Raw genomic sequence first — 27,999 nt, forward strand, 5'->3', positions numbered from 1 at the left:
TATTGAAATTCTCTTCTCATGCCCTCACATAATTGACAGGAAGAGCTTATTACTGGTTTATTTTTTATGATGTGAAAACACTTAAAACATTCTTCCTAAACAGTAAGTACAACCCATGATAAGGTCTTTGGGTATGGGTAGTAATGTAGGCTTAAACCAAGAAGAGGGAAGCAAGGCTGCTAAAAGAATTTCATTGTAGTGAAGGTTGTCCCTGCTCTCAAACAAGCCAAGCCAGCTTAACTCAGAAGGATAAGAGCCCACTCACTCTAGCTTTTGAACAAAAGGGAAAATAATTCCTGCCTACCAAGAGTGAGACTAGACTATCTAAGGAAAACACTTTGAACAAATACCTACAGCAGAGGGAAAGCAACTGATTAAAGAGCTGCTCCCCTCCTAGTGGCTTGGTTAAGAAGACTCATTTTTTTCCATCAAGTCCGCTGCACCCATAAACATAACTCAGCTATATCTCCTGTCGTGAAGGGAAGAGGACGTGGGAAGAAAGACCATGTCAACAACCCTTTGCCAAATGATGGGGTTCATCCTGTCTACCCTGGGATTTGCAGGGTGCATAGCTGCCACAGGGCTAGACACGTGGAGCACCCAGGACTTGTATGACAACCCAGTAACATCTGTGTTCCAGTATGAAGGGCTTTGGAGGAGCTGTGTGAAGCAGAGCTCAGGTTTTACTGAGTGCCGGCCATATTACACTATTCTTGGTCTTCCAGGTAGGGACCTGTTGCTCTTTATGGATAAACTAAAGCTTTAAAGTAGAGATTCTACTTGAAAGTTCTGTGTGTGAGTATATGATTATTTGTGGCATCCATTTGTCTGAATTTATTTGGCAGATGCAGAAGTTACCTACGAAGTTTGGGATTATGCTGTCACCTATTTATGAGTCCCTGATAGCTCTGGGTTATAACCCTTGGGAAGTTACCTTTGCAGCTTTGACAGCAGAATCCAAACCTGCAACTGAAGGCTAGTGAGAGATTTTGGTCCTGTGCTTTTGGTGACCATGAATTCTATACAGTGACATTGTAACTTCCAAATCATGAGATCAAATGAAATAATGTGCAAAAAACCTTTGCATAACTTAAAGTACTGTATAAATGTTAGTGACTTATTGTTGTAGACGAATTATAATAGAAAAATCAGAAAATACTAAAAACAAAATACTAAATTAAAATAAAAAATAACTAAAAAAAGAATGTTATGAAATTCTGAAATAAAGAACTGGTTTACTGAGGAAAAATTGTATTTTTTTCTCTGAGATTTTCAGGTTGTGGGTAGTAACAATTTATTGTGTTCATAGAAGTATCTTATCTCATATTTGTGAGGAATTCTGGAAGGTAAACATCAAATATATATGTATATATATACATATATATGTGTATATATACATATATATGTATATAGCCATACATGTATAAGAATTTGCACACATAGGTGTACATATATAGTGAAGTTTTTTTAGTTTGGATCTGTGATTTCATTGGTTTAGGGAGTTCCCATGGTATAAACTGCCACCTCTGATATAGATTAGTAACTTTGCAGTAACTTGTGGGGAACTAAGAGGTCATGGCTATACACTCAATATCTGTTAGAGGAAGGACTTGAATTCAACTATTCCTGACTTGAAAACCAGTCCTTGATTGATTACGTATTATGTTGCCTCTCCTATGTAGGAATATATGCATACACATACATGTGCATAAACACAGACAAAGAAAAATTCTGCTCTTCTTTAGGTTATGCAAATAATCACTTCGATGTTTAATATCACTTTAGACATGTAGAATGAACCAGAGATTTCTCTGCCAATTCTGAGCATTTAAGAAAGTAATGTTTTTTCTTTTCCTCCTCTTCCCTTTAAAGCTCACTGAAAGGTTCAACTTATCCATGACTCCTAAATCTAGCACAGGGGTGTATGAGGGTTCCAGGAACTTGAAATAGAGGGGGGCTATTATTCAATGGAGTAGTTCATTGTTTCTCTGAAGGGTTTGAACCTCTTTTTTTAAAAAATATACATATTTTTCCAATTACATGTAAAAACAATATTAACATTATTTTTTCAAATTTTGAGTTCCAAATTTTTTTCTCCTCTTCATCCCCATTGAGAAGGCAAGTGATTTGATACAGCTTATAAATGTGCCATCATGTAATACATATTTCCATATTAGCCATGTTGTAAAAGAAAACACAGACCAAAAAAAATTAAGAAACTAAAAATAGCATGCTCCAATCTGCATTCAGACCCTATCACTTTTTTATCTGGAAATAGACAGCATTTTTCATCAGAAATCCTTCAGAATTGTCTTGGCTTTTTGTATTGCTGAGAATAACTAAGTCATTCACAATTGATCATCATAAAATATTGCTATTACTGCGTACAATGTTCTCCTGGTTCTGATCAGTTCATGTAAATCTTTCCAGGTTTTTCTGAAATCAGCCTGCTCATTATTTCTTGTAGCACAATAGCATTCATCACAACATATACCACAATTTGTTCAGCAATTTCCCAAATGATGGGCATCCCCTCAGTTTCCAATTCTTTGCCACCACTAAAAAAGCTGCTATGAATTTTTTTTACATGTAAGTCCTTTTCCCTTTTTTATCTCTTTGGGATAGGATATATATCTAGTAGTGATATTGCTGGGTCAAAGGGTGTGCACAATTTTGTAGCCCTCTGGGCATAGTTCCAAATTGTTCTCCAAAATGGTTGGATCAGTTCACAAATCCATCAACAGTGTGTTAGTGTCCCAATTTTACCATATCCCCTCCAATATTTGTCATTTTCCTTTTCTGTCATATTAGCCAATCTGATAGGTGTGACATGGCACCTCAGAATTATTTTGATTTACATTTCTCTAATCAATAGTGATTTAGAGCAATTTTTTCATATGACTATAGATAGACTAGCTGTTCATATCCTTTGACTATTTACCAATTGGGAATGACTTGTATTCTTATAAATTTGACTCAATTCTCTATATATTTGAGAAATGAGACCTTTATCAGAGAAACTTGCTGTAAAAAAAAAGTTTTCCCAGTTTTTTGCTTTCATTCTAATCATAGCTGCGTTGGTTTTGTTTTTGCATAATTTTTTTAATTTAATGTAATCAAAATTATGGACTTTATATTTATTAATGCTTTCTATCTCTTCTTTGGTTATAAATTCTTTCCATATCCATAGACCTAACAGGTAAACTACCCCATGCTCCCTTAATTCCTTAGGATATCACTCTTTATGTCTAAATCATGTACCCATTTTGACCTTATATGCTGTAAGATGCTGGTTTAAACCTAGTTTTATGTCAAACTGCTTTTCAGTTTTCCCATCAGTTTTTGTCAAATAGTTAGTTCTTGTTTCAAAAGCTTGGGATCTTTGTATTTATCAAACACTAGATTACTATGATAATTTACTACCATGTATTAGGTACCCAATCTGCTGCATTATTCGGTAATTGTGTACCTATAGTTCCTGGTTTGTTTTGGCAGGTAGACTCCTATATATTTTATATTGTCTACAGTTATTTTAAATGAAATCTGTCTATCTCTTGCTGTTGGACTTTGTTAGTAACATATGGAAATGCTAATTATTTATGTGGATTTATTTTATATCCTGCAACTTTGCTAAAGTTGTTAATTATTTCAACTAATTTTTTAGTTGATTCTCTCAGATTCTCCAGGTATACCATCATATCTTCTGCAAAGAATGATAGTTTTGTTTCCTCATTGCCTGTTTTTATTCCCTCAAGTTCTTTTTCTTGTCTTATTGCTATAGTTAGCATTTCTAGTACAATATTGAATAATAGTGGTGATAATGGACATCCTTACTTCACCTCTCATCTTATTGGGAAGGCTTCTAGCTTATCCTTATTGTAGATAATGCTTGTTGATGGTTTTAAATAAATACTTCTTATCATTTTAAGGAAAACTCCATTTATTCCTGTGTTTTCTGGTATTTTTTAAAAAAGAATGTGTTGCATTTTGTCAAAAAGTTTTTTTTCTGTATTGTTGAGATAAGCATGTGATTTTTGTTCTATTTGTTATCGATATGGTCAGTTTTGATAATAATTCTTCTAATATTGAACCATCCTTGCATCTGTGGTATAAATCTCACCTGGTCATAAAAAGTACAATTTTTTTGATACATTGTCATAATCTCTTTGCTAGTATTTTGTTAAAAAATTTGCATCAATATTCACTAGGGAAATTAGTCTAGTTTACTTTCTCTATTTTTGCTTTTTCCTGGTTTGAGCATTAGCACTATATTTATGTCATTAAAGGAATTTGGTTAAATTCCTTCTTTACCTGTTTTTCCAAATAGTTCATATAATATTGGAATGAATTGTTCTTTAAATGTCTGGTAGAAATTGCTTTTGAATCAATCTGGTCCTGGGGATTTTTTCTTAGGGAGTTCATTGATGGCTTGTTCAATTTTTTTTTCTAAGATGGTGTTAAGTATTCTATTTCCTCTTCCATTAATCTAGGAAATTTATATACAAGTTTGGATCTCAAAGTTGAATATCATACTTTGTAAAAGGCTGAAATGATGTGAATTTTAATGGTAATAGTCTCTGAGATTTAAATGTAAAAAGTCAGGTTAAATCATCTATAGGAAAAGTGACTTAAGACATTTGTTGTTCATTCAGATTAATATTCAAAACTTACTCACATTTAGAAGCCCCATTTTATAGTAGGAGATGTAGAAGGAATGTCTGTGCACATGCTAAGTGAAATCACTTACTTTGTAATACTTGAGCATGAGACCAGAGTGCATATCTGGTGGAGGGATAGTAAGGGAATGAAGATTTGGGTGGTTAGAAGTAGAATAATTAAAGAACAGGAAGGCAGGAGTTTAATAAATCTAAGAACTATGTAGCAAGTCTGAATCTAAGCGAAGGTCCAAGGTCCAAGAGTGAAACCCAGAGGACCAAATGAACTTTACTTTGAACTAAGACAGACAGTTAGACAGTGACAGGTAGGGTAGAGGGAAGAAAAATAAGGAAGGCAGGCAGGCAGGCAAGCAAATAGGAAGGCAGGGAGACAAGGATAAAGGGTAGACAGAAAGTCAAGAAGGAAGGAAGGAAGAAAGGAAGGAGGGAGGGAGAGAAGGAAGGAAGAAAGGAAGGGAAGGAGAGATGAAGAGAGGGAGGGAGGGAGGGAAGACAGAAAGATGGAAGGACACAAAATTATAGTATGTCGTCCCATAAATAATTAGGTATTAATATAAGTCATACCTTGATGGATTTGTGATTTCATCAGTGTGGCAACCTCTTCCACTAATGAAGCTAGTTACCTCTTAATGGTTTTTCAGTCTCTCAGTGATTGATGCACAATTCTAGTCTATGTTTTCCCATAAATCCTTCATAGAGTATCTAGCCAATGTCTAGAGTCTTGCTTGGTCTTTATTATCTGGAGGTACCAATGAAGGACTCAAGTTCTACATTTCCAGTCTTGCTTCATAACTGGCCCACTTCCTTCCTTCCATGTATCATCAATCATATCTTTAACATTCCTTTAATTATGTTTCACATTCTGATCATCACTTATGCATTTGAACATGCTAACACCATTTACCTTTCCATTAACTTTTGAGTTATTTGTAATTTTAGTTCTTCTGAGATTCAAATATTTATAATAAAATAAAAACCAACCCTATTAGCCTGCTTTAGTTAGATAGTATATGCATGTACAGTGAAACAGGAACAGGTACCACTATTTCTAAGGAGATTTGTTTTGTATTTTGCTTTTTATTCAGGGATCAGCACATTTGTAGACTGATAGCAGGCATCCAAGAAAATGCAGAGCTACTAGCCAAGTAGCCCCTAAGGTGCTTAGTAGCTCACAAAAAAGGGAATCCCTAAGAGCAAAACAAAGATATTTCTGAAATGTTGGGATAGAGATTACCTTCTAAATTTTTGTTTGTGACTCCCAAATATGTTCTTATGCCACCTTAACTAAAGCTATGCAATAGAAATTGTGTATGAGTTGTCTCTCCAATTAGATTTTAAGTTTATTGAGGACAGAAATTTGATATTTCTTGTTAGCACCATAAAAACTAACATAGCTTATAAAATGCTCAATTAATATTTATGATTTAATTATTTTATCTTGTATCTGTTCTGCCATGCAATATTATGTTTTGATTAGCTTATCAAGTAATCATTATCATGGTTGGTATGAGGACCTCCCTCCACAGGTGTATGTTACCTTCACCAATTGTTCCATGGATGGGAGAAAAGAGGGGTTTTCTAGGCCAGGAAAAGTACATTTCAAAGAGGTTGTGAATATCTCCCATCCCCTTCCCATATTATCAAATGACATAATATTTATAAAGCATTTACCACGGTACCTGGCACATAGTAGACCCTTTAAAAAAAAAAAAAAGCTTGTTCTCTCCTTCTCTCCCCTTCCACATGTACAAAAGTTTTTTAAATCAGAAAAAAAAATTGTAGCAGTGCAATAAAACCAACTCCCTTCAAAAAAAGCGATCATAATGTAAAATGGGATGCCAAAATGCAACAATTCCATTCAACAGTAATTTATTAAATGCCTATTAAGCAGCCAGATGCTGTGGGAGTTTCCCAGATACAAAGACAAACAAAAGAACTCTGAAATAGCTTACCATATAATGGGAGAATTGGAGAGAGTTTAGAGAACCCTCACAAATAAGTAAATACAAAGGGATTTAATGAAAGGAAGAGTGTTAACACCTGGAGGAAATCGTAGGTGGCTCTGTGGTGGAGGTGAAACCTAGGCTGAGCCTTGAAGGAGCTTCTCAAAGGCAGAGGAAGTGAATTGTGGGCCTTGGAAATGGATTACATGAATGCACAAAATCAGGAAATGGAAGGTCAAAGTCAAGGAACAACTGGAAAATAGAACTCTTAAAGGTGAATAATGTAAAATGAGGCTAGAAAGGGGTGTTGTATTCAGATGCTAGGAGATATTGGAAGCCACACTGAAGAACCTGGAATTTATCCTAGATACAACAGGGAGCTACTAACATTTTTAATCAGGATAGTGATATATCAGAGCTGTCATAAGCAAATTATCTTGGGAAGGATTTGGTGGAGGGGGAGGGCAATAATTAAAGCTTAATGGTCATGACATAAAAACAAAGGGCAACAACTGAAAATTATCTTGGCAGCAGTGTGGAGACTGGATTAGAGAAAGGAGAGATGGAAGCAGGAAGCCAGTGACTATTTCAATAATACAAGGGAGAAGAGAGGAGGGCCTGAATTAGTGTAGAGAAGAGGAAAGATTAAAAAGAATTTGAGAAAGTAGAATTTACAAGACTTATCAACTGATTATATATAGTTGGTCAGTCAGTCAATCAATAAACATTTATGTATGAAATTCCTACTATATGCTACCACTGTGATAAGCACTGAGGATAAAAAAAATAGTCCCTGCCCTCAAGAAGCTTACAATCTAATGGGGAAAGACATTACACAAAGGGGAGCTAAAAAGCAGAGAAAGGTACCCAAAGTGGGGGCAGAGAAGTTTCAAGGCAGTGCAGCCTGGTGAGAAATGAGTGACTGAGGGAAAGAAAAGAGTCAAGAATGACAAAGCTGGGTGACTGGAGAAATTATGGTGTTCTTAATAGAAATAAAAACATTTGGAGGTTGAGTGATGCAGGAGATGAAACAGTGTGCATTTTGAGTTTCAGAAGTCTTTGGGGGACATCTTGGTCAAATGTCTGAGAGTAGTTGGGGATATGGAAATAAAATTCAAGAGAGATTGAACCAGGAGAGAGATATAGAAACAGATATAGGTATAGATATGTATGTATAGGTATAATACATGCATGTATATGTAAGTACACATTCTTGCATATGTGTAAGCCATATATATGTAAGTTATCTGCATAGATATAATCATTGAACCCATGAAAAGAGATGAATACAAATGAACCTATTTTTGTGTGTGTGTGCCCGCATGTATGGAATCAGGGAGATCTGAGTTCAAATCTGACCTCAGATACTTACTAGCAAGTTTGCCTTTGTTTCCTTGTTTCCTTGCCTTGTTTGCCTTTGTTTCCTCATCTGTAAAATGATCCGGGGAAGGAAATGGCAAACCACTCCCATATCTTTGCCAAGAAAACCCCAAATGGGGTCACAAATAGTTGGACATGACTGAAATGAGTGAACAACAACAAAAAACAGTTCTCTGGACCTGATAAGAGTGTCTTCCAGTGTTTGATTAGGGAAATAAATACCATGCTGTCTGGATTTAAACCATGACACTCTACTAGAGAGTGCCCTTGGCTGGTTTTTCAATTAAATTCACCCTTGCTGCAAGAATATCTAGTGCTGTCTCTTTGATTTATGGAGGAAATGCTGTATTTGAGGGTGGAATATCTGAGTTGAAATCCTGGCCCCTCTGCTAACAGTTTCCTATCTCGCAACTCACTTTCTTCCTTTGTCAGATGGAGGACAGGTTTTAAATGATCTATATGGTTCTCTTTTAGCTCTAAATTCTATGATCTTTAGAGGATACAGAAGAAGATAAAATCACTGAGTTGGGCTTTGGGTAACTCTGGAGAGCATCTAGAACTGAAGGCTGGACTTGGGGAAAAATAAGGATCTAATGAAGTGACCAGCTGGAAACCTTGCTGTGACACATAGAGTGACAACCTAGAAAAGCCTAAACAATGAAGTGAACCAAACCAAGTTGTGTTTAAATACAAAACCAAGTACTTGTATTCTATCTGCCCATATACTCACACTGTAATGAAGTAGATTTATGCTCTAGAAAGCTTGCTCATTGTGTATTATGCTAAAAACATGACAGAGTAGGTGTACCAGAGTAGTGAAAGATGAAGTGATCTGTTCCATTTACACAATCTAGAGAAAAGAAATTCTCCATGCCTTAGATTTTATATTCCATAGAAAGTCCTCAATAATGGAACATCAAAGTAACCTTCTATTTCAGCTTTGCCGTTCAATCATTTTTCTCCACGAATTGTTAGAAGGAACTTTATCCAAGGGATGAACCAGATCACCCACGGTAATTAGCATAGAGGTCACCAGATTTAGAGCTAGAAGAAACAAAGAGCAACTTCCTAATTTTAAAAATGAGAAAAATGAAACCCACAAAGGGAAGTTATTAAATCTAAAATATTATAAGCTTTTTCTCAATTGATAAATGGTCAAAGGATATGTACATACAGTTTTCAAAGGTTAAAAAAAACAGAAATCTAAGCTATCAACAATATGAGAAAGTGATCTAAAGCACTAAAGATGTGAGAAATGCAGATTAAAGCAATTCCAAGGTTCTACCTCACATAAATCAGATTAGCAAAGTTTTCCAAAAAGGGATAAATGTTGTAAGGGTTGTGAAAAAACAGGCACTTAAATGCAGTGTTGGTTGAGCTGCAAATTGGAAAACAATTTGGTACTATGCCCCCAAATGTTACTAAACTCCACATATACTTTAACCCAATGACATTCCTGCTGGGTCTATATCCCCCAAAGAAATCAAAGAAAGAGAAAAAGGATGCAAATACACAAAAATAAGCAGTTCTTTCTGTGAGGACAAAAGACTGAAATCTAAGGAGAATGCCTATCAACTAGGGAATGGCTAAGCAAATTATGGTATGCAGATGTAATAGAAAACTGTTGTGCTGTAAGAAATGACAGGAGAAATGGTTTCAACAAGCATGGAAAGACTTACATGAAATGATGCAAAGTGAAGTGAGCTACATCAGGAAAATAATTTTTACAGTAACAAAAACACTGTAAAGACAAAAATTTTGAAAGACGTAATAATTGAAATCCTGATCAATGCATGACCAGTAACAGTTCCAGAGGACCAATGATGAAGTATGCTACTCAATTCTGAGGTAGAGTTAATAGACTCAGGATACGATATATGTATTTTGACATGTCCAATGCAGGAATTTGTTTTGCTTGACTATGTATATTTGTTAAAAGAGTTTTGTTTTCTTTTTTATGATGGGAGGGAAGAAGGTGGTAGAGAGAAAAAAAATTTTGCTCAATGAAAAAATAAATTTAAAAATAAATATAACATGATATTTCAGCAGATAATCACTGAAAAACATAGCATGTATATTTACACATGAAGTAATGGGGAAATGACTTTTTTAAATGGGTTGTTTGTGTTTATACCCCAAATCCCTTTCCACAAGTACTCAAGAGGAAATTATAGTGAGTACCAAGATGGCCAATGGATAAATACTCAGAATGAAAATAAAGACCCCCAGATACAACCTGTGACATATCATTGAGGGTAAAAAAAAAAAAGTTCATTGCTGATAATGTATTTTCCTACATAAGAAAATGAGCTAATGGAAGTCCCATATATTCCTTCAAATAACACAATACTAAAACTTCCTGGTAACAAGTAAAAAAATTTTTAGTTACTCAGATGTTTCTCTCCAGAATAATTTCTAAATATCCAGATTCTAAATTCATTATGTTTTCCTTTCCCTTTTTCTGTCTCCTATAGTTTATCTATTGTTCATTTCACTGCTTTTTAGTTCCAACCATCAAATCCAGAATCTGGAGTCCAACCAGACAACCAATTGACCATTTTCATCTGGATGTTTTGCCATCATGTAGACACAACCAGTAATGATTTGGGGAGTTTTCCATCAACCAGTCAGCCAAATTTACAGAAAGGGAAAGAATATATTAGTATACTGAATCTTTTTTTTGCCAAACTAAACTTGGGACACATAGTCTTGCAAAGTATGTTCTTTCTGCAAAATCTCATTAAAAGTACTTTCTTTTTCTTTAAATTAGTTAGTTGCAGAGGGGGAGGGAGAAATAGGAAAATGCAGGTGTTGTAAAAACAAAATATATCCATAAAGATCTATTTGAAAAAAAGAAATTGGGTAGTTGTCATAATTATGGTCAATGTTATACTAAATGCCAGTGTGGTGCAGATGACCTGGGTTCAAATCTCACCTCTGATACTATTCAATGTGACCTTGGACAAAGTCATTTAACCTCCTTCAGCATCAGTTTTCTCATCTGTAAAATGAAAGATTTATGCTAGATAGTCTCCAGAGTTCTTTTAGGCTTTAAATTTGTGATCCTATAAATAATTATACAAAATTTATGTGACAGTTCTGTAGAAAATTGATAACCATCTTTCAATAGAGTTGCTTTCCTTTGTAACCCTATATACTTTGTTTTATGCATCAAAAATATGATTCTAAGAAAGGATTCATAGACTTCCCCAGATTACCTGAGAACCTTGACATACCTTTGCTCTAGTTTCTTCTCTGAAGCTGTCTCACCAGTCTCTCAATTTTTTCCACTCATCTTGGGTTACCTATCATGGTCTCTTTTTTGTCGGCCATATTGCTAAACCATTTACAGGGTCCATCCTTCAATATTTTCTATGCATATGTTTTAAGGCTCCCTCCTAATCCAAACCTGAAATACAGACCTATATTCCTTTTCAGATATTCACAAAATATATTTTCATGTTAATAATAATTATTCTTTTATCCTAAAATGCCCCATTGTCTTCCTTTCAAATACTTTAAATATTTAGGACTCTCAACCTACATTTCATTTGCATGTAAGTGTATTCAACTTTCACTTCCTTGTCTACAGTCCTCCCTCCTTTAGGGAAGCAGGTATTTTACAATAGGGAGGGAACACTCTGTTCCTCTTTGTATTTGCTTCTCTCTGCTTTGAATCCTGCCCACCCTTCAAGTCTGATAACAGTTTTTATTCACCCAAGAAGAATGCTGTAATCACACCTTTGCAATACTGAATAAACATAAATAGTCAATTGATTTACCAGGTGTCAACTGATAAGCACACCCTTCTTGATCAGAATAACAAATAATAGCAGAAGTGGCTATTTTAAAAAAGAGTGAAATGAAAACCTCCAAGTATCAGTCTATTCTTTTCGGGTTATGTATAGAATACGATTAAAATCAATTAATCACATTGTAACCCTAGGGTCAAAACTAGAAATATCTGAGCTTCTATAGTGGGAGACAGCATTCCTCCTGCTTTCCAAATTGTCTTACTACCATAATCTTGCTGCCTACATAAAAACAAAAGAATTACCATTCTAGGCTAGATCTATTATTTCCTTCCACCCCCCTGTATTTAATCTCAGTAAGGCAAGAGAGCAGGCTAAACCCAGGCAACAGTAAGGAAGCTAGAGGTCAGAAAAAAAAAAAAAGTCAAGAATTAAGGTTGGGCAAGCATTCAGAAACTAGAGATCATACTAAAATCGAAAATATGGTGGAGATAAAAAGCCAAGTCAACAGTTTGTTCATCAGCCTAATGTAATAATCATTGACATAGACGTAGAAAGGACCCCTACTTTTCCTGTATTCTTGTACCTCACCCCCCCCCCCACTATCTATGATCTAGTTACACTGGCCTCCTTCTTGTTGTTCAGTTGTTTTTCAGTCATATACGACTCTCTATGACCCTTTTTTGGGTTTTTCTTGGCAAAGACGCTGAAGTGGTTTGCTATTTCCTTCTCCAGCTCATTTTACAGATGAGAAAACTGAGGCTAACAGGGTTAAGTGACTTGTCCAGGGTCACTCAACTAGTAAGTGGCTGAGGTCAGATTTGAACTCATGAAGATGAGTCTTCCTGACTCCAAACCTGGCACTCTACACACTGAACAACCTACTTGCCCCTTGCTATTCCTCAGACAAGACACTCTATCTCCCAACTCCAAGAGTTTTCACTGACTGTCCCCCATACCTAGAATCTTTTTTCTCCTTATCTCTACCCCTTGAATTTCCTGGTTTCCTTCAAGTCCCAGAAAAATCCTATTTTCTTCTGGAAGCTTTTTTCCAATCCTCCTTAATTCTTGTGTTTTCCTTCTGTTGCTTATCTTCAGTTGATCATGTCTACAGTTTTTTTATACATAGTTCTTTGTCTGTTGTCTTCTGCATTAGACCGTGAGCTCCCTGAAAGCAGGGGCTGTCTTTTTACCTTTCTTTGTATTCCCAGATCTTAACACTGTGCCTGTTATATCATAGGCACTTTATAAATGTTTATTGACTGACTCACATGGATTTGAGCCTCACATCTGCCATTTACTAGCTGTGTATGACTGTAAGAAACACTTTACCTCTCTTGGTCTCAATTTCTCTTCTCTAAAATGACAGTGAAAAGAATGATGGGTTTGAACCTTAGCTCTGCTCTTTGCAACCCATGTGATATTGGTTGTGTTATAGCCTCTCTATATAACACTTTCCTCATCTGTAAAATAAAGATTAAAGCCATAAACCTACTATTCTTTGAATGAGATGATCTCTCAAAGCTCTAAATCCTGTAATCCTCTGACTCCTTTGAACTTCAGCTCCATTACTGGTAAAATGAAAATGCTATTTTCACTACTTATCTCACCATGTTGTTTTAAAGGAAGCACTTCGTCAGCAAAAATGTACCTCATAGAAATATGTCATCATCGTAATTATAACTATTATGCTATGGCAACGTAGTCCAATGGAAAAAAGGACTGAATTAAGAGTCAGAAGATCTGGGATCACATCCCATCTCTGCCTTTTCATGCCTGTGTGACCTTGAATGAATCACTTAACCTCTCTGGGCATCAGTTTCTTCACCTAAAAAAAATGAAAGAGGTTGAACTAAATGGCTTACATGTTCCATGTGGTTCTAAATCTACGATCCTGTAATTATACTCTTGGTAGAGAAGAGGGGGACTATGGGTATAGTGTGTCACATATACTGTGGCCATAATGTCATAAGACCATAGATTAGTTGATTGGTTTTGTTTAACTGTTTTTCTTTGGCACAAAGGAGGAATAATTTGAGTATGGAAAGTGACAATGATACAAAAACAAAAAACATTGAAGTTATTTTTCAGGGGGAGAAAAAGAAAAATGGGAGCTTAATTCTTCCCAGTCCAAACTCCAGGTTTTACAATCTTCTTCCTTTGTTTTTTGTTGACTTTTTATTAGTTGTGCTTTCTTTTCTAGAGCTCACATCACTGCATTCTAACACATACAGTCATTTTGTTTTTCCAACAGAGCTCTTCTTAGCTTGTGGCAAATGTTTCCTACTTATGTTGTTCCTAGGATCAGCACCTTGATCTGCCATCAGTAAATGTGTTATTTGGTGGGGCTTAGGGTGAATGAAAGCAAAGAGAAAAATCTCATGAGGAAGAGATTTTTCAGGATGCTAACTTTTCTGTTTGAACCCATGAGAAAGAGGATTGAGGTAAAGGGAAGTATCTTCATTTGGAAGCCAAAGCCTGAAGAAATCAACTCAATTTTCCCAGGGACTCAAGCATAAAATACAGACTCTTCAATTTGGCATTTAAAAGTGTTCTGGCTCTAATCTTATCTTTTGGGATTCAATCTATCTTTCTAGCCTGATTTCATATTATGATTCTCTCTAGCTTCTCCCCCCACACACCTGCCTCTTTATTTTGGCCAGAATGGTCGATTCATTTATCCCCACACGTGACGATCTTATGTCCCACTTCAGTGCCTTGTACATGCTCTCCCTCATGCTTGAAATGTTCTCCATCCTTACCCCCATTTTTAGAAATCACTAGCTCCCTTCAAAGCTCAAGTTCCAACTCCCATTCAAGGCTAGTATTGACATTCCTCACAGCCCCTAATTGTAGTGCTCTTTTAACTTCTTCAAAATTATTTTGTATTATCTTCTATTTACTTATTTGTATACATATTGCTTCCCCCAGCAAACTGTAAGATCTTTGACAACAGGGATGGTTTTATATTCGCCTTTGTATCCTAAGGGCTTAGCATAGAAAAATATAGTAGGCCCAAAACTTGCTTGTTGAATTGACATAATTTGTGGTATATCACTGCTGGGATATTTTCTACTTACAGTTCGAGTCCTTTAACTTTGTGTATAAACCAAAAAGTTGTTTTTAACATTTTACTAATTTAGGCTAAATTCCTCTTGATTAGTGTGAATTTGTGTAGCTTTTATAGTGCCTTCCATTTAAATTGAATTTTGTTCTAAATATGCCAAGGGAAGTTTGTCATTTTTTTTAAAATATTAAGAAAAAAATTTTTTTAATCTTTTTAGGCAATTAGGGTTAAGTGACTTGCCCAGGGTCACACAGCTAGTAAGTGTCAAGTGTTTGGTCTGAGGCTGCATTTGAACTCAGGTCCTCCTGACTTCAGGGCCGGTGCTCTATCCACTGCACGAAAGTTTTTCATTTAAAGAAGCCCTGTGGGTAGATTTTTGTATTGTGAATGAGTGGCATCCAATTTCTCTGTGAGGCCAAATTTTCATTTTTTTTCCTTGCTATTGTTACCATTATTGTCATGCAAAAGATTTTTCTAAATCCTGGAATAGGCATCTGGTCTATCACTGAGAATATTTGGAAATAGATCATAAGATCATGGACCTAGAGCTGGAAGAGACCCCCGAGGTCCTTTAGTCCAACCTTGTCATTTTACATATGAGGAAACTGACTAGTGACCAGACCAGAGCTAGTGAGTATCTGAGACAAGATCCTCTAGCCTCCCAAGCCCAGCACCCTAACTGCAGTATCACATGATGGCATGTAGCGCTTTACTCCCTACCTTTGGCCAAATCCTTTCCTACATATTAATACATGTATCATTATATGAGCACATCAAGTATCTGCAGTTTTGTTGATGAGGAAGCTCTTGCCACCAGTAGGATCACAGCCTCTCTATAACTTACAGTCTTAGCCAACTGCACGGGAACAGTAAGAGTTAAAGTGAGTTACCCAAGGTCACACAGCCAATATAGGTCAGGTCTTCCTGATTCTGAGGCCCATTCTCTATCCACTATATTACATTGACTCTGGGTATAGCAGTATTAGTTTCTAACCTGGGAAAAAAATAAACAAACCTACAATTTATTGCATTCTACTAAGTGCAGTATGGTGACTTTGGAAAAAGCACTGAAGTCAGGAAAACTGGACTCAACTCCTGGTTCCGTCATATATTAGCTGTATGACCATTAGCAAGTCTTTTACCTTGCTGAGCCTCGATTTCCTTATCTGTGAAGTGAGGATAATGATACTTGCATTGCCTTCCTTATGTGGTTGTTTGGAAAAACACTTTGTAAATTTTAAAGCATAATATAAATATGACTTACAGCTATGTGATTTAAAAAGAAAACTCTAATCAATAGTTAAAACTGAATTGCTTTTGCTTTTTTTTTTTTTTAAGCTATGTTGCAAGCTGTAAGAGCCCTAATGATTGTAGGCATTGTCCTGGGTGTCATTGGTCTTCTAGTATCCATCTTTGCCCTGAAATGTATTCGGATTAGCAACATGGATGACAATGCCAAGGCCAAGATGACTCTGACCTCTGGAATAATGTTCATTGTGTCAGGTAAGTTCAATTCAATCCCATGAACTTTGTTTAAATGAAAAGCTCTGTTTTCAATTCTAAGAAAAGACAAAAACGCTTTCCCTACAAGAGTTTACATTCTGAACTTGAGTTATTACTAGTATCATTATTATATCCTTCCATGATAGTCAAAAGGCAAAAATAAAATAGGTCTCTGAACCTCAAAGATCCAGGGAGATTAACTCAAGGACATTGAGGTCAGTGCACAAGCCCAAATGACTTAGGAAAAAAACAAACAAGGCTGACTACTCTCATTCAAAAGTACAGCAATGGGTGAAGCACGACCCTGTCCAAAACTCCAGTTCAGGAAATAAACCTGGAGAAATGAGTAACCAAAGAAGATGCCAACTAGTAGAAAGAAAAAAAGGATGTGTAGAAATACTCAAAAATCCAGCCTAGATGAGAGTAACTCTATAACAACTTCAAGCAGATACTCAAAGGAAAAATAGATTTTCCACAAATGCTACCCAAATATTTAGAAAAAATAAAGCAATAAATTTTAAAAAAAGAAATAAAAGTTTTGAAGGAAAGAATTGGAAGGAGAGTAAATAGTTTAGAAAAGAAAGTGGTAAACCTTACTCAAGTAATGGACTCCTTGAAAACTAGAATAGATCAAAAAGAAATCAATGATTCCATGAGTCAGTAAGAAGTATTAGACAAAATCAAAAGTTTTTTTAAACATTAAGAAAATGTAAGATGTCTGATACCAGAAATAACTAACCTGGAAAATAGATCAAGGAAAAATTATGTAAGAATGACTAAACTCCCTGAAAACCATGATTCAAAAAATTTCAAGACTTGTATTTCAAAAACTCATAAAGGACAACTGTCCAGATCTATGAGAAATAATGGGTAAAATCAAGATAGAAATCATGTTCTAAAAGTACCTCCAAAGACAAAAATCCCAGGAGTGTCATAGTCAAATTCCAGAGCTTCCACTTTGAAGATAAAATTTTGCAAGCATCCCCCAGAAAGGAATTTAAGTAACAAAGAATCGTAGCCAATACCACAATAAGACCTGACAGCTTCTACTAAAAATGAGAGAACATCTTGGAATACAATATTCCAAAAGGCAAAAGACAAAGCTTACAACAAAAAATAACTTGCACTGCAAATCTGAGTATAATCCTATTGGGGGGAAATAATCTTTAATAGAATAGAAACACTCTTAAGCATTTCAAAATAAAAGACCAGAGATAAGTAGAAACTTTGAAATGCAAGCAGAAGAGTCAAGAGAAAGGTAAATTTATTTGAGAAATTGGAGAGGAGCTATGTGATGATTTGATGCCAGCATTCTGATTGGGGAGAAGAAACAAGTGCCCCCCTCAGGGCCTCAATATCTTCAAAAGTTATTGAGGCAGCTAAATAAGAAAAACAGAGATACTGAGTCTAGGGATTGTTCTGAGTTTTAAGAGGTGAAAGAGAGGAAGGGCAAAAAGAATATACTTGCGTAGAAAGGAGAAAAGTATTGGAACTTAGTATTTCTCATAATTGGGGAATATACAAAGAAAAATATATACACACAGATGAAGGGCTGGGCAGAGCTGGCATCAGATGAACCTCATTCTTATCTGAAGTGAAGAAAGGAAAGTTGAACAGACACATACACACATGTGCATGCACACACACTTTGGCATAGGTTCTCAAAGTGGGTGATGCCACCTGCTGTAGAGTGCTGGAACAATCCAGGGGGGTGATAGTAGCCTCGGGTACAATTGGGGGGCATTGAATAAAAATAAGGGGGCAGTGGAACATAAGGAAAGAAGACAAGAAATTTTGAAAAACCATTTGTACATATTTCATCTGTTGTGTAACAGAGTTAAAGTCATAGTGATTACATTGTTTTCCGAATAAATACACAAAATGCAAATTATAACTGGTCAGTGGTCAAATCCACTGACAGGTCTTAACAAGCAAGTATTGCCAGGAGAGTGTGTCACGCATTGTTGGGACATCCAGCATGCATCAGCAGGAATATGTGCGTGTAATGACTTGTTTGCAGTATGATACTATACAGTTATATGACACAATATTGTGTCATCAAAATTTCAATGCTGTAAAAAAAACCCACAAATTTACAATAAATTAATAAATTTAAGATGCATCATTTTTTAAAAAATATATCTTATATTTTTTAATGACGCAAATTTCAAAATAAATATTGAAGAAAGTAGATTTCCAGGGGGGTGCTGAGTAATTTTTTTATAAAAGACGCCAGTAGGCCAAATAAGTTTGGGAACCTCTGCACTTTGGTGTAGGAACATGTTAAACTCTGCAGGAAAACCAGTGGAGATTGGAAGCAGGGATAAGAGGGCGGACAATATTGAGAAGACAAGTATTATTTAGTTGTTAAGAATAAACTAGAATTTGAAATGTTTACAAAACATTCTTTCCCACTTGTATCTCCTGATTCTCAAATATATTAAAATTGTTTTATTTTTTTCAAGATATGGAGGAGAGACAGAAAAGGTAAACATGTAAGAGATTTTAAAGATAAATAATGACTTGTTTTGGATTTTTAGGTATTTGTGCTATTGCTGGAGTGTCTGTTTTTGCAAACATGCTGGTCACTAACTTCTGGATGTCCACAGCTAACATGTACTCAGGAATGGGTGGGATGGTACAGACAGTTCAGACCAGGTAAGCTCTAATTTGGTATAAAGCATTCAATGCTAAAACTGCTGTTATGTGAAGCAGATTTAAGATGTGTATAATGTGACTGTCACTGTCTTAAATATGTATTTATAAGAACCAACCATTTCATGTCATAAATCAGCAATGATCTATGAACTCATAAATTTCATTTCAGTAAAATATACTTGGGGATGTGATTTGAGTCTGATCTGGCATTTCCATTGAAATACAACGACAGCTTACAGTATTTATCTCACATTCTTACATAAGACCCTATTGTGGTTGTTATGGAATGATTATTATTAACCCTGGCATACAAATTAGCATCAACTTGCGTTTCCTCTTTCTGAAAGAAATTAAGCTAAGCTTATAAAAATCAGGTTATAAATGATAAAAGTTTTAATTGAAACATAAACTGATTATTCATATACATGCACACACATATACATATTTATGTATGTATCATATGTTTCTATATTTTACAATGGTCCTTTTTATCAGATACAACACTGTTATAACCTAGGTAAATATAGGAATGTAAAATTTTGATAGGCTGATTTTATCAGCCCACAAAAGCATCTTAACATTTTCCTACATTTACCAGTAATAAAGCTACCCAAAGGACAAGAGGAATTTTGCATGACAGATATTGTATTTAACATTTTTTTATGTATATAATGAGTTCTAATCTCACAAGGATACAAAAGTTAAGTAGATTCATCAAAGTAGGATGAGATTATATACTTCATCCTGGGGAAATCACAAACCCCAGTCAGGTCATAACATGTGCTGTTTAAATCTAGGCTTTATGTCCTCTACCCTCATGCTCCAATGACATTTTTCTTGTAGGAAAGACTTCCATTTCTACCAGCATCATAGAATCAGGAAGTGGAAGTTAGTCAATAAATAGAGTGTTTAAGTATTGCACAAGGAAAGAACATTCACAATGGACCTACAAAGTCAGTAGAAAAATGCTGTCTGTACTTTTAACTGGGATTGCAAATAGGAGGATGGGTTAAGGTGACATTGAACCTAAGAGTTTTCCATCTGAACTAGAGTCATAGAGTCAGAGCTGGAAAGAATCTCTAAAGGTCATCTAATATCTCCGTCTCCCACCCCTCACCCCCAACCATTTTACAGATGAGGAAACAGGTCTGGAGAGGTTAAATAACTTTTCCAAGGTCACATAGGTAGTAAGCGGCAGGGTGGGATTTGAACCAAGTCTTTGGTGTTTTGCAGTTTTCAGTCGTGTTCCAACACTTTGTGCCCCCATTTGGGGGTTTCTTGGCAAAGGTACAGGAGCAGTTTTCCATTTCCAGTGAGTCAAAGGGTAATATTCCAAGATATGTAAAACCTGAGTGTTCAGAGGCTCAGGGACTAGGAAGGAAGAACTGTCACATATGCCCCCTTCCACCATTATTTGAATGTAAGACAATATATTCTTCCCACAATGGAATTACAGTTAAATGAAAATATTCTTTCCCTTTTGGGAGAGAAAAAAATAGGGACTGTCTCAAGGAAGGAACTTGGAAGAGTCCAAAGAACAGTGCTTGATTCTCTACCTTCCATTCATGTATTATGAGAGGAGAGAGTAGCACATGGGGATCTCTCATTCCAAGGTTTTGTTGATTTGTTTTTTTGGTCATGACTGGGGATGGGGAAAAGGTTTATGTTTAGGTATGAAGTCCTGATATCAGCTATTACAGAAAGCGCCTTGAACATTTAACCAAAACTATCACATTACCTCATTTATGTTCTTTGAGAGATTAGTAATGTTTCATTCTACAATGTGAAAATTGTATATTGAGAATTAGCATTTGCAGACATACCCCATATCATGTTGTCCCAGCAAAAGTAATTTCCCAATAGCATTATTAAGACATTATAACTCTTATGAAGCAGCAGGGATTAATGAATAGTGGATTAACCTTAAATTTATAAAGATCCATATTCAAATCCTACTTTTGACATATACTAGATCTGTGAACATAAGCAAGTCATTTAACATCTCAGGGATCTAAGTGACTCTCTAAGACTATAAATAATAGCTAAAATTTCAAACCTGTGTTGATGGAGGAAGTTTACACACTGGGAGTTCCATGAACAGATGAAATCATAGGTCTAGACCAAAACCAAAAGGAAAACAAAAACCCATGCCCACCTATAATATAACCAAAATTTGTTATGCCATCTAGCTAGTCATCTATTCATAACATTAAAACATTGTTCCTGTAGACCTATCTGCTCCACGTAAATTTGTTTTACCTAACATAGTATTTGAATTGAACCAATTAATGAATATAGAAAGGATATGTCTGTATTTTATTGTTCTGATTCTTCTGTTTTATAATGGAATACAAGTTGGGATTTTGGTCTAATTGGTTCTTAAGGGCATCAACTGTCTCACTTTCATATTTATATCCCCAGCACCTATCATAGCACCTGACACTTAGTGGGCATCTAATAAATGTTTGTTGGTTTATGTATATACATAGGAGGAATGATTTAGATTATGTGATTTAAGGTTGGAGGAAACATTAAAAAGATCATCTAGTCCAACCCTCTCATTCTACAAAAGGAGAAATCAAGGCCCAGAGAGCTGAAGTGAGTCATCCATAGTAAGCAGTAGGTGTCACAAATTCAATGATTTTTCTGCTGCATCTTTCAGAAATAAATAGGCTAAGCATTGTTTCAGGCAACTAGGTGGAGCAAGATGCTAGGCCTGGGGTTAGGAAAGCCTGAGTTAAAATTAAATCTCAGGCACTTACTAGCTGTGTGACTCTAGACAAGTCATTTAACCACTGTCTGCCTCAGTTTCCCTAACAATAAAATGGGGATAATAATAGCACTTTTCTCCTAGGGTTGTTGTGAGGATCAAATGAAATAATATTTGTAAAGGACCTGGCACATAGTAGGTGCTTAATAAGTGGTCATTTCCTTCCTTTCTTAGCTACAAAATTGCTCTTATAAAGCCTTCTAGAGACTCTATTCAGAGCCCTACAACAAAGGGCACTGTCACATTAGATGACACATTGTGGTTAGAGCACTATTACTTCGAAGGACACTTACCTCAGGTTGATGGAATTAAGTCCAGGACCAAAATTACCCATCTATGGTTCCAAAGTTTTCCTTTCTCTATTCTTTCTTCCAGTGGTCTCTTCAAGGAGTTTTCAACAGTGTAAGATAGTAGTCAGAAAAGTTAATGGGATTTTAGGCCTCATTAGGAGAGACATAGCTTAAAAGAATAAGAAGGCAGTAGTCCTTCTGCATTCTACCCTGGTCAGACTCATCTAGAGTATGGCATTCAGTCTTGGGAGCCAGTTTAGGAAGAAAAATAATAATACAAGAAAAATCCAGAGAAAGGCAACAAGAATGATCAAGGGACTCAAGACCATGAGTGTGAGGATCAGCTGAAGAAGGGGGAGATATTTTTCTTAGAAAAGAAAGGACTCAGGAGGAACATGATATCTATCTCCAATAGGCTCTCATGTCAAAAACAGATTAGACTCATTCCCTTACAATCCAGAAAGCAAAATTGTTTGCAATGAGTGGAAGCTGCAAAGGGGCAAATTTAGGCTTGATGCAAGGAAAAATGCCTAACATTTAGAGCTACCCCAAAGTGGAATGGGCTTCTCCCTTTATGAAAGGAAAGAAGAAAACAAACAATTATTAAACACCTACTATATGCTAGCCTTGTTAAAAATATTATCTCATATGATCCTCACAACAACCCTGTGAGGTAAAAGCTATTATCAACCTCTTTTTTACAGTTGAGAAAACTGAGGCAAACATAAATTAAGTGACTTGCCCAGGGCCACATAGCTATTAAATGTCTGAGGTCAGATTTAAACTCAGGCCTTCTTAACTCCAGGCCAAGCACTCTATCTACTTCACCACCTACAGAGACCTTCAAGCAAAAGCTAGAAGATCAGTTTGGAGTGTTGTGCAGTGAGGATTCTTTTGAGGTTATAGGATAGATTAAATGGCTTCTGCAGTTCCTTCCAGCTCTGAAAGTCTGTAATTTCTAACAAATTTCAGTGTGTACCCCTATGAGAAATGTTGGATGGATCTGATGCATGGATGGACAGATGGATGGATGAGCATTTATTAAGCAATTACTATGTCCCATGCCCTGTGATAAACTATAGAAAGAAAAATGCAAAAGTAAAACGAGTGTTTTCCCTTTAGGAGCTTACATCCTAACAGGAGATACAAAACAAATTGGGGAGCAGTGGCCAGGGAGGATTATTTTGGTCATATGTGAATTTGTAATTTGACATTAGCCTGAAGGGGGAAGAAAATGGGCTTGATGTTATTGTTTGCTACTATACTACTACTACTATTATTACTACTACTACTACTACTACTACTACTATACTGCTACCTCCTTTTTTCCCCTTTTTTTCTTTTTTTTCTTTTTTTTTTGCTTTAGGTACACCTTTGGTGCTGCTCTCTTTGTTGGCTGGATTGCTGGAAGCCTTGCTGTTATTGGAGGCATTATAATGTGCATTGCTTGCCGTGGGCTAGCCCCAGAGGAAACCCAGTGAGTCTTGATATGGCAAATGTATTGATTTAAAAGGATCTAATCTGTTGCCCATAATTTATAGCTAGAATTATTAGTTTGCAGTTAATAGAAGAAAGTGCTTTGTAAATAACAAACCACTGGATAAGTATGATCTGCCATTATCCTCAGCATTACTATTATTATTCCTCCACTCAAGACCTCCTTCAAAGCCTCATTGCATAGAGGAGTCTCTGAATTCCCCAAGGCTATGCCAGTGGAATGCAACCTAGGGCAAGTCTATAGGGCCACAAGAACATTGATTTAGGGCTAGGAGAGACTTCAAAGTTTCCTTATTTTTATAGATGAAGGAACTTATATAAAGAGTTGTCAAATGACTTGTCTAAGGTCACATGAGTAGTAAATGGCAGAACAAGGCTTAGAACCTAGATCCTCTGACTCAAAATCCCACATTCTTTCCATGGTGTTCTGCCACCTTCATGGCATCAAGTATAGGCCCAGCACTGGACCATGTGTCTGCTATATAAAGACCAAGCTAGCTAAATTCAGAAAGGCTCCTGCAATTGGCTATCAGGTGATGGGATGTTTTTGTTTTAAGATTATGGTTTTTTGTTTTAGTTTGCTTTGCTTTTTGCTATAGCAACTTATAAAACTACCTCCTAAAATGGGGGAAAGTTTCATCCTATGCTGGTTGATTGAATACCAATGGAATCAGAAGTCTTTTGAAACTTTGAAGAAATAATAATATGGAAGAACACCATTCAAGTAAAAGTTATAAAAGAATGATATAGCATTTTCTTCTCTTGGTATATTTAAGAAAGGAAAACATTGACCAATCTTGTTTTGGGGGGTATACTCCTATATGAAACGATGGATGGGCTAGATTGAAATCAACACAACAAGCATTTATTAAATGTCTATCATGTACATAGGTAAAATGAATTAGTTAAATCACACAAGTAGTAAATAGCAAAACTGGGTCCATCCTGTAGTCCCAGTGCAGTATTCTCTCCATTGTACCATGATGACATGCTGCTTTTTTTTTTCTTTCAGTTACAAGGCTGTGTCCTATAATGCCTCAGGTCACAATGTTGCCTACAGGACAGGAGGCTACAAACCCAGCACTATCTATGAACCCAAAATGAAATCTAGAAATGAAGATGAGGCACAGTCACATCCTTCCAAATATGACTATGTCTAAAGATCCATTATATAGTTTGTGGAATAAGAAAATCACATTGCATGAGTACCAAGGAAATTATACACAGGCTTCCTTATTTCTTTTAGCTGAATTTAGTTGTTTGAATATTTGGAAGACATTAATTTCATCTATTGGTTGTCATGCAGTATGGTCTAGGATAGTACATTACATGGTTCTCTATTTACAATTCCATTACAGTGTATTTTGTACAAAAGTTATTAGGAGCATTGGGAACAGTTATGGTTTTTGCATTCTGTTTTTTCTTTAAGTTTTTTTTTTCTATTATTTAGTTATAGAATGAGATTCAGATCTTTTCTGAAACCTTTGGTGTATTAGCGTGCTTCCCCACTAAGCCAATGGAAAATACCCCACTTCTAACCAAAAGGAATAATTTTAACCATGCAAAAAAGAGTATTTTCTGCTACTTTCTCTCCATTCAAAAGCCTTTAGTGTTTGGCTGTGACTAAATAACAAATAATCAGTTAAGTGAAAAGGAGGAAGCATTTGAACTTCCTTTGTTTCTTTCTCTAAATCTTCTTGCATTGTAGCTTTCAAAGTCATTTGTGCTTTATAAGAACAAATTTTCCTGAATCAAAATGATTTCATAATTTGAGAAGCTTTGATTACCCTTTCTGCTAAGTGATAAAGCTAGCCTTTTTCTCCTAGCACTTCAAATCAGCTAGGAAAATATCTAAAAACTTCTCACAAGAGCTCTAACTATCATTTTTAAGAAAATATGAAAATAAGGATTTGAGGCTTGTGCCCTCAGGGGATAGAGGTGAGGTCTCCAATGAGTTGTTGTTTTTTGTTTTGTTTTGTTTTGTTTTTTGCCATTAAAGCCCTAGGTACAGTTAGCCTAAGTGTTGGATTATAAAAATGATAAAATATCTTTATGAAACAGACTAACCACCACACAATTAAAAGGAGGAAAAAATACAAAACATTTGGATTCACATTAATATGCTTTATTGAATATCATTGTTTTTTAATCCAATAAACACTCAGATCCTGGTAACTTTTCACCCTTAAATCTCCATTATTTATATTGTGTTTGCTTCACAGAATATGACATTATGTAAATTTAAAATAAAGAAAGCCATCACAGTGTCAGACACAAAATGAATCTTCATGAGTGTTTTTGGTCACTGGTTACAACATTTTCTGTCCATAATTGGAAAACAGTTGTTCTCCAAATTGTTTGCCTGAAATTAACCTTTATGTTTCTATAGACACTATCATATTGCATCAAATCAAATCAAAAGCATGCACCATGCTTGGCTTTGTCATTTTATAGGTTGCTTTCTTAACCACTTATTAATTCAAATCCAACAAATGCATTTTGTGTAGATATGGCCTGAAGCTCATCACACTGATTTAGATTCTCTTACCACCACATCACATGGACAGCAGGGAAATTATATTCCATCTTCCATATTTCTTTTTCCTGGAACTGGTTGTTTGAAGACATAATTGGATTTGTCTGAAAAATTTGTCTGAATTTGTCTGGAAAATGCTGGGGGTGTTAGCTACATATGAATTAGCAGTGTGATGTGGCAGTCAAAAAAAGTTAATGTGATCTTGGGCTACAGTGAGAGGTATATCTTCCAGGAATAAGAAAATGATAGTTCCTATACATTCTGCCCTAGTCAGATTACATTTGTAGAATGTGGGCTGTTTGAGATTCTATATAAGAAGAACAGTGGTAAGTTGGAGGGTATCTAAAAGATGGCAACCACTATGATGAAGGACCTTGAAGCCATGTCATATATGTCATATTCAAAAGAATTGGGCTCAGGAGCAAGTGAGTGAAAGACTATATTGAAGAAAAGGAATTATATTTGCTGTTTGCCTCCAGGTGGCAGAACCAGTAGCAATAAGGAAAAGTTACAGAAAGGCAAATTTAAACTGGATAACAGGAAGAACTTCCTAATTAGAGCTGTTCAAGAGTGGAATGAGGTACCCCTAGAAGTAGTAGGTTCTCCCCTCACTGGAGATATTCAAAAGCAGTGACTGGATTACCATTTGTACTCTAATGAGGATTCCTTTCCAGGTATGGGCTAGGCTAAACAGCTAGTGCGGTCCTAAACTCTAAAATTCTCTGATTCTGGAAATGGTCCTCTGAGAGTAAGGCAGGCACTCTGGCAAACTACAGTCTCTCTTTCCATGTCTGAGAACATTTTCCAGGTAATGAAGCAAACATTTATTTACTAGGGCTACATGAGAACTGAAAATGAACACAATTTCCAAGAGTACCTTATCAAGGTGTGACTTAGTCACTCAGGAAACCAGATGATAACATTGTAATTAAGTCAAAGGAATACTCACCCCTTCAATTCATTTGTGATCAATTTCCACAAGGACAGACTATATCCAAAAAAGCATTTATTTAACACCTATTATGTGTAGAATACAATCCAGGTGCTGGGTATACAAAGGCAAAATTTAAAACAATTTCTACAATCCAGGAGCTCAGTTCTAGCTGGGGTATATATTACAACTTTTCTATCTAATCTAATAGAACATTTATCAAGTACCTCCTACATAAAAGACATGTACTATGCACAAAGGAAATAAAAGCAAAGTAAAAAATGGTTTCTGCTCTGAAGGAGCTTATTTTTTACTTGGGGCATATATTAGGACTCTTTCCAATCCAAAAGCACATATTGTACATATACTAAGTTCAAGGCACTGTCCTAGACACCAGGAGTACTCTCATTTGGAAAAAAAAAGCCAAATGTTTTCCACAGTATACAAAATCCTGGGGGTTATGAATTGGATTTTTCTACCAAAGATAAAATTATTAAAGCAATAATGTGTTCCTAGAAGTTTAAAAGGAGTAATTTGGGGATTTTTTATTAACTATTTCACATGGTAAGCAGCATTATCTGAAAAGTGTCATGGGATAAAAATATAAGTAAATTCAAGAAACATTTAAATGAAATTCAAGGATGAAAAGACCATAAGTAGATTTTTAAAGACATATGGTTATGTTGTAGGCACAGACCTCAACTTATGAGGTAGATGTCATGCTTTCTATCGAAATATATATTGGTACTTTTGTCAAAGATCAGACACTGAGCTGCATGCATGAACATAGCATTTTGTACATGGTTGAGTTGGTTTGGTTTTGTTTGGGATTCTTGGTGTGTTGTCTCATTCTCTAAAACTTTATTTTTAAGCCTAGATTTAGTATGACTTTACAATATGATTGATTACTCTTATAAACTATTGGGGTTCTTTGAATGCATCAAATATGACCCATATGTTTTGTTACTGAAATATTAAAGGCACTATTCCCCTAAA

The 27,999-nt window shown here is 35.7% G+C and overlaps 1 protein-coding gene across 1 annotated transcript; it reads left to right on the forward strand.

The window, feature by feature from the left end:
* The first annotated feature begins 142 nt into the window (after nucleotides 1-142).
* CLDN18 (claudin 18) lies at nucleotides 143-27,999 on the forward strand. The gene is made up of 5 exons (XM_027845135.1): nucleotides 143-725; nucleotides 16,157-16,321; nucleotides 18,862-18,979; nucleotides 23,406-23,516; nucleotides 24,549-27,999. The coding sequence occupies exons 1-5, from the start codon at nucleotides 506-508 to the stop codon at nucleotides 24,694-24,696; spliced, it is 762 nt and encodes a 253-aa protein (XP_027700936.1). The 5' UTR covers nucleotides 143-505; the 3' UTR covers nucleotides 24,697-27,999.

The sequence above is a fragment of the Vombatus ursinus genome, unplaced genomic scaffold (genome assembly GCF_900497805.2).
Source record: "Vombatus ursinus unplaced genomic scaffold, bare-nosed wombat genome assembly UNPS02014959.1, whole genome shotgun sequence".
NCBI lineage: Eukaryota > Metazoa > Chordata > Mammalia > Diprotodontia > Vombatidae > Vombatus > Vombatus ursinus.